Consider the following 4,739-nt stretch of genomic DNA (forward strand, 5'->3'; position numbering starts at 1 on the left):
TCTTTTGGTTGCATTGGCTAGAGCATGCACTTCTACATGGTATCAGAGTCAAGAGGTCTTGAGTTCAAGACCCGGCTGGCACAATTATATTGCAGCCACTTTCGGTCCATGTTTAGGTCTGAGGGAGCCACACATGAGAAGGAGTGTTGACGTATAATGTGCTGCCTAGTCTCTTCCATCAGATCGGGGAGTGTTGACGTATAATGTGCTGCCTAGTCTCTTCTATCAGATTGGTTTTTTGGTTACATTGAATAGAGCATGCACTTCTACAAGTAACAACCGCAACTTCGTCAGTTTTGTTAGGTTCAGTAGCAGCCACGCCTTCTTCAGTTTGGTCAGGTTCAGCGGCAGCCACGCCTTCTTCAGTTTCAACAGCTGATGCTGATGCACAAAGTCCCACCCTTGCTACAACTAAGCTCTTAATATACAGTTTTTCCCCTTGACCAGAGGATGATGGTGTAACACATCGGACTGACATTGCCAACCGACAACCGCTGCATGTACATGCCCGCCAAACACAACCTCATCAGCCACCGCTCGCCGGGAAAACTGAAATGGCAGAACCGGACCACGCGCCGACGCGCCCAAAACCATGCAACTCGGCGACCGCGAGGATTTCTTTCACGGCCGTCTTCTCTCCCTACGCATTCCCAAGTTTCTTGGCGTGCGCGCGGGCGCGGTGGGCGTCGAACCGATGGCCCGGCGGGGTGTTGCTGTCGCTAGGAGGCGGCGTGCGCGCCGGCGTCGACCGCGGCGCGGCAGAACGGGCAGGAGTGCGAGGCGGCGGCGGCGCCCTCGAGCCAGGGCAGCGCGCAGCCCCAGTGGAAGCGGTGGCCGCACGGCAGGTGCGCCAGGACGTCGCCCGCGGCGAACTCCTCCAGGCACACCGCGCACTCCGCCTGCTCCGCGGCCTCCCACCGCAGCCGGCTCCACCTCATCAGCCGCCGCATCACGCCCTTCTTCGAGTACACCTCCCGCTGCACGCCCGTCGCCACCGCCGCCGACGAGCCCCCTCCGCCACCGCCGCCGCCGCTTCCGTTTGCTCTGCTCAGCTTTATGCTCCCCGTGCTGTGATGCCTGCGCAAGTGTTCCACCGATCAGTTGGGTAACCGATTAACTGAAATTTCTCTCCGCACATCGACTTGATTAACCACCTCTTGATGACGGTGTCGGGCCCGGTGCTCTTGCTCTTGAGCTTCTGGTCCAGCCGCTCCTTGGCCTCCCGGGCATTGCTGTCCAGCGCCCACCCGTCCATGGCGCCGCTCCTCTGCTGCGAATTCCCACCAAAGACATCAACCAAACGTCCAAGCCAATCACTCCAATAAAAATCGTCCCGTGACGGCGACAAGATTACCACGGACAATTCACGAGACTATCGATCGAGCTCGCCGCTTACGTACCTTATTGCCGGAATTTCCGGTGCCCACGGCGTGAGCGGCGCCGTGCCCGGCCGCGTAGAGGCAGAAGGAGAGCCGCCTGGTGCCCGCGGCCGCCTGGTCCGCCCCGGCGCCCCCGCCCTGCCACATCCGCCGCCGCCGCGCGCACTCCACCCCGGGCAACATCCCGGCCATGATGACCGAACGTTCGTAAAGACGCCGACGAGTGTGCACGTACGTGAGCCCGCTCCGAGCACGCGCGCGCGCACCTAACCGCGAGCACTGCTCATACGGGCGCAGGATATAGTCTTGGCGGCGCCGGCCATTTGAGGAAGCGGGGCAGGTGAGCGCGCCTCCATGGGCCTCTCCTCTCCTCCTCGTATGGTGCTCGATCGGCGCGGGGGACAGAGCGGTGGTGGTGTGTGGTGTGTGGTGGGGGTGGCTTTATTTGCAAGGCTCTCTCACCTCACCTCACCTCACCTTGCGCGCGCCTTTATAACCGTCGTGTCCGCGCGGCGCGCACCACAGTCCACAGCCAGCCTAATTAGTAGCGATGGATGGCGACGGGGATGGCCGGGATCGCATTATGGGATGCGGGCGGGGCGGGGCGAGGCGAATTATTGTGGGGGTCATGTCGGACCGCACGCCGCCCGCCCGGTCAATCCCGATCCGCACTGAGCCGTCCGCTCGTCTACCCTGGAGGTGCCAAAACTGTCGCTGGCACGCGCGATTCAGTCAGACACATGGAAAATCGGCCGGGTTGATCGATGGGGAGAACAGTGCTGAGATCGGAGCAACAGTGGCGCGGCCGGGCTACGGGCAGTACAATCATGGAGCGTTCCTTCCCATGCAAGCGAGAGTATGATCGGGCACGGGCAGGGAGTGAATGCGTCGGGGACAAGCTCCTCCACCCCTGTCGAGTGTCGAGTCCAACGAGAAGGACGAGGCCTCTTTCCGGGAAGCTTCCGGGCGGCAGCGGCGGGACACAGCGGCGTGCCGTGCCATCACGCACCATTACGACGCGCAAGCAGCGGCCTCGCTCTCATCAGCTGACCCACCACGCCTCGCCTTGTTGCCATCGCCGCTGCCCAAAGTCCGAAGAGAACCCGGCAGCGTTTTGCCTTCTACTTCTTCTCTTCCGCTGGCTTCCACAGACGTCCATCGACATGATCGTCGCGATCACGCCGTGCGGGTGCTGGACACGACACGGGGCCGATCGATCGGCCGGTTTCGCTGGCTCCGGCGTCGTCGAGCGCCGGGGATTTGGGTTGGAACTGAGCGGAGACGTCGTTTGGTGCATATGCATGCACGTGACAGGGATGAAGGAGGCCGCCGCTGGCAGGCTCTGAGCCTCGCGGCTCGCGTGCGGTGCGTGCTCCTGTCGCCACCTAGACAGTGATCGATCGTGATCTCTCCTTACACATGCATGCATATCCCCAGATGCTCGGTAGGACTGGTACTATCAGTGTATTAAACCTGAGGATGGTTTGAAAACCGCACCATACCTCAACTGAACCCACACGAAAATTTCTGTCAACCCAACCACAGCTAAACCCGTTTAGAAAATTATCAACCCAACTAAAACCAAACCCACCCGATCTTTCCAGTTTCCACCAAACTGAACTAAACCGAGTGCCCATCTATGGGTTAAAACCATTTTCTAAAGTGGGTTGAAAACTGTTTGCTCTAATGGTTCAACACATCAGCTTGCAAGGTACAGTAGCATCAGGAGGTTAAGGAAGATGGGCACCCGCAAGGTCCTGTTCGAATTCATACCTGACAAGCTGCCATAGAACCTCGTCATCGTGCCCGCCGTCTAGTCATCAATGGCGAGCCCACCTCCTCACCCACTGCAGAACATAGGAGCAGTAGAGGAGCAGAGTGATAGCACGGTGGCAAAAGCTATGACGGCAAAGCAGCAGCAAGTGGCGATGCCTCTAAATAAGAATCAGGCGGCTGCTGCCACGGACGGACAGAGCCCAGACGGCCGTCAGTACTCCATGCGCTCCGGTATGTGTCCACCGACACCTCCGGTAGCTCCGGTCTCGACGCACAGAACACATGAAGCAAACCAAGGAAACAAGCGAAGATGCAGCGCGAGGGATGGCAGCGAGGGTGGGTGCGCGTGTACGACCGCGCGTCGCGCCGTGCACATCGTGGACAGCCCGGTGGTGGCCAACGGTGGGTTCATCCAGGCGCCGGGGAAACCGACCAACCAGTCCAAGTCTGGCGGCCTCCGTGACCTCTGCAGGGACGCCGTCGTTCAAGAGGAGGAGCCGTAACTCCATTCACCGAGAGCGACGTAGAAGCCTTCCAGTGGCTCCGGCCCCGCGCCGAACCTGGCAGCCGACAGGTCCCAGAAGATGTCGACCTTGCCGACGTCAACGTCGATGCTCTTGGAGCCCTTCTTCTTGGAGAAGAGCCATGGCTTGATGTCCGCCTTGTAGAGGCTCTGACGCCGATGCTGAGGCCCTGCCCCATGAGACTCTTGCTCCAGATGACCGAGATGACGCGGGGCCAGCCGACGAACTGCGTCCGGTAAAGGCAGGTGACCAGGTTCTGCGCAGCGCCCTTGCCAGCACTGCTCGAGGATGCCGCCCTGTTCGCGATCTGGATGTGAAGTCCCTCATGGCTCGCTCGTGCTTTGCTTTTCAGCAAACACCTTGCGCGCAACCCGGCACCAACCATGTCCGCTGTTACGGACAGCTGTGGAGCAAACAGGCCTAAACAGTTCTCATAACCTGGGTATGACCCACGGGTTAAACTGTTTGGAATCGGAACTGTTTGAACCCATACCTGATTATACTCAACCATTTGATACACAAAACCGAAGTAAACTGAACCAATGTCAGAGTCAGCCCGCTAACACCCAAACCACACATACCCACATAGAGAAACCGACCCAACAAACCCGGTTATAGCAAAACCATTCACAGATTTAAGTGTATCGTGTTTTAATACTCTATCGAAGCGGATTACGAAATCGTAATCCTATTGTTTAGGGCACACGCACGGCATCTCTGATACGCTACGCTACTTGCGTTCCAGCTTTCTCAACGAAAAAGATGTTGTGTTCCCGTCCCAGAAACAGAATCAAAGTAGCACGGCGAGCTCGGTGGCAGATCTTCAAGACCGGGACTTCTTTTGAGACGCTCCCATAATCGCTCAATCAATTACTGGTGCTGATGCAGGGAGGGTGGTACACAAGATATTATTATTATTATTGCCGGGAAAAAGAATATTATCGTCAGTGGTGTCCCAAACAACAGGAGCTCACACGCAAAACTCGTTGCGTTGAGGTGTCCGGTTTTTCTAGCGGGATTGCTAAATCTCATTCAATTGAGGTTTAGCGAAGTCTCCCTT

At 58.2% G+C, this 4,739-nt stretch overlaps 2 protein-coding genes across 3 annotated transcripts; one reads left to right on the forward strand and one right to left on the reverse strand.

Annotated features, from left to right (window-relative positions):
* Positions 1–273: 273 nt before the first annotated feature.
* LOC125521554 (E3 ubiquitin-protein ligase RDUF1-like) lies at positions 274–1,829 on the reverse strand. Of its 2 annotated transcripts, none has more exons than XM_048686617.1 (3): positions 1,401–1,829; positions 1,155–1,267; positions 274–1,077 (listed from the first exon to the last, which is right to left on the reverse strand). In XM_048686617.1, exons 1-3 carry the CDS (start codon positions 1,569–1,571, stop codon positions 720–722), a joined length of 642 nt encoding a protein of 213 aa, XP_048542574.1. In that variant the 5' UTR covers positions 1,572–1,829; the 3' UTR covers positions 274–719. The 2 variants fall into 2 exon arrangements, with proteins under 2 accessions (XP_048542574.1, XP_048542573.1); XM_048686616.1 differs by having other exon boundaries at positions 1,155–1,270.
* A 164-nt stretch (positions 1,830–1,993) lies between these two features.
* On the forward strand, positions 1,994–4,079 carry LOC125521555. The gene has a single exon (XM_048686618.1). The coding sequence runs from the start codon at positions 3,203–3,205 to the stop codon at positions 3,656–3,658; it is 456 nt and encodes a 151-aa protein (XP_048542575.1). The 5' UTR covers positions 1,994–3,202; the 3' UTR covers positions 3,659–4,079.
* The last annotated feature ends 660 nt before the right edge of the window (positions 4,080–4,739 follow it).

Source organism: Triticum urartu, chromosome 7, assembly GCF_003073215.2.
Source record: "Triticum urartu cultivar G1812 chromosome 7, Tu2.1, whole genome shotgun sequence".
NCBI classification, from domain to species: domain Eukaryota; kingdom Viridiplantae; phylum Streptophyta; class Magnoliopsida; order Poales; family Poaceae; genus Triticum; species Triticum urartu.

Coding starts and splice junctions, on each gene's coding strand:
- LOC125521555 (XM_048686618.1), top strand. CDS start 3,203: ATGGCGAGCCCACCTCCTCACCCACTGCAGAACATAGGAGCAGTAGAG.
- LOC125521554 (XM_048686616.1), bottom strand. CDS start 1,571: ATGGCCGGGATGTTGCCCGGGGTGGAGTGCGCGCGGCGGCGGCGGATG. Junction 1,271..1,400: donor CCGGAAATTCCGGCAATAAG/GTACGTAAGCGG, acceptor GGGAATTCGCAG/CAGAGGAGCGGCGCCATGGA. Junction 1,078..1,154: donor CCCGACACCGTCATCAAGAG/GTGGTTAATCAA, acceptor ACACTTGCGCAG/GCATCACAGCACGGGGAGCA.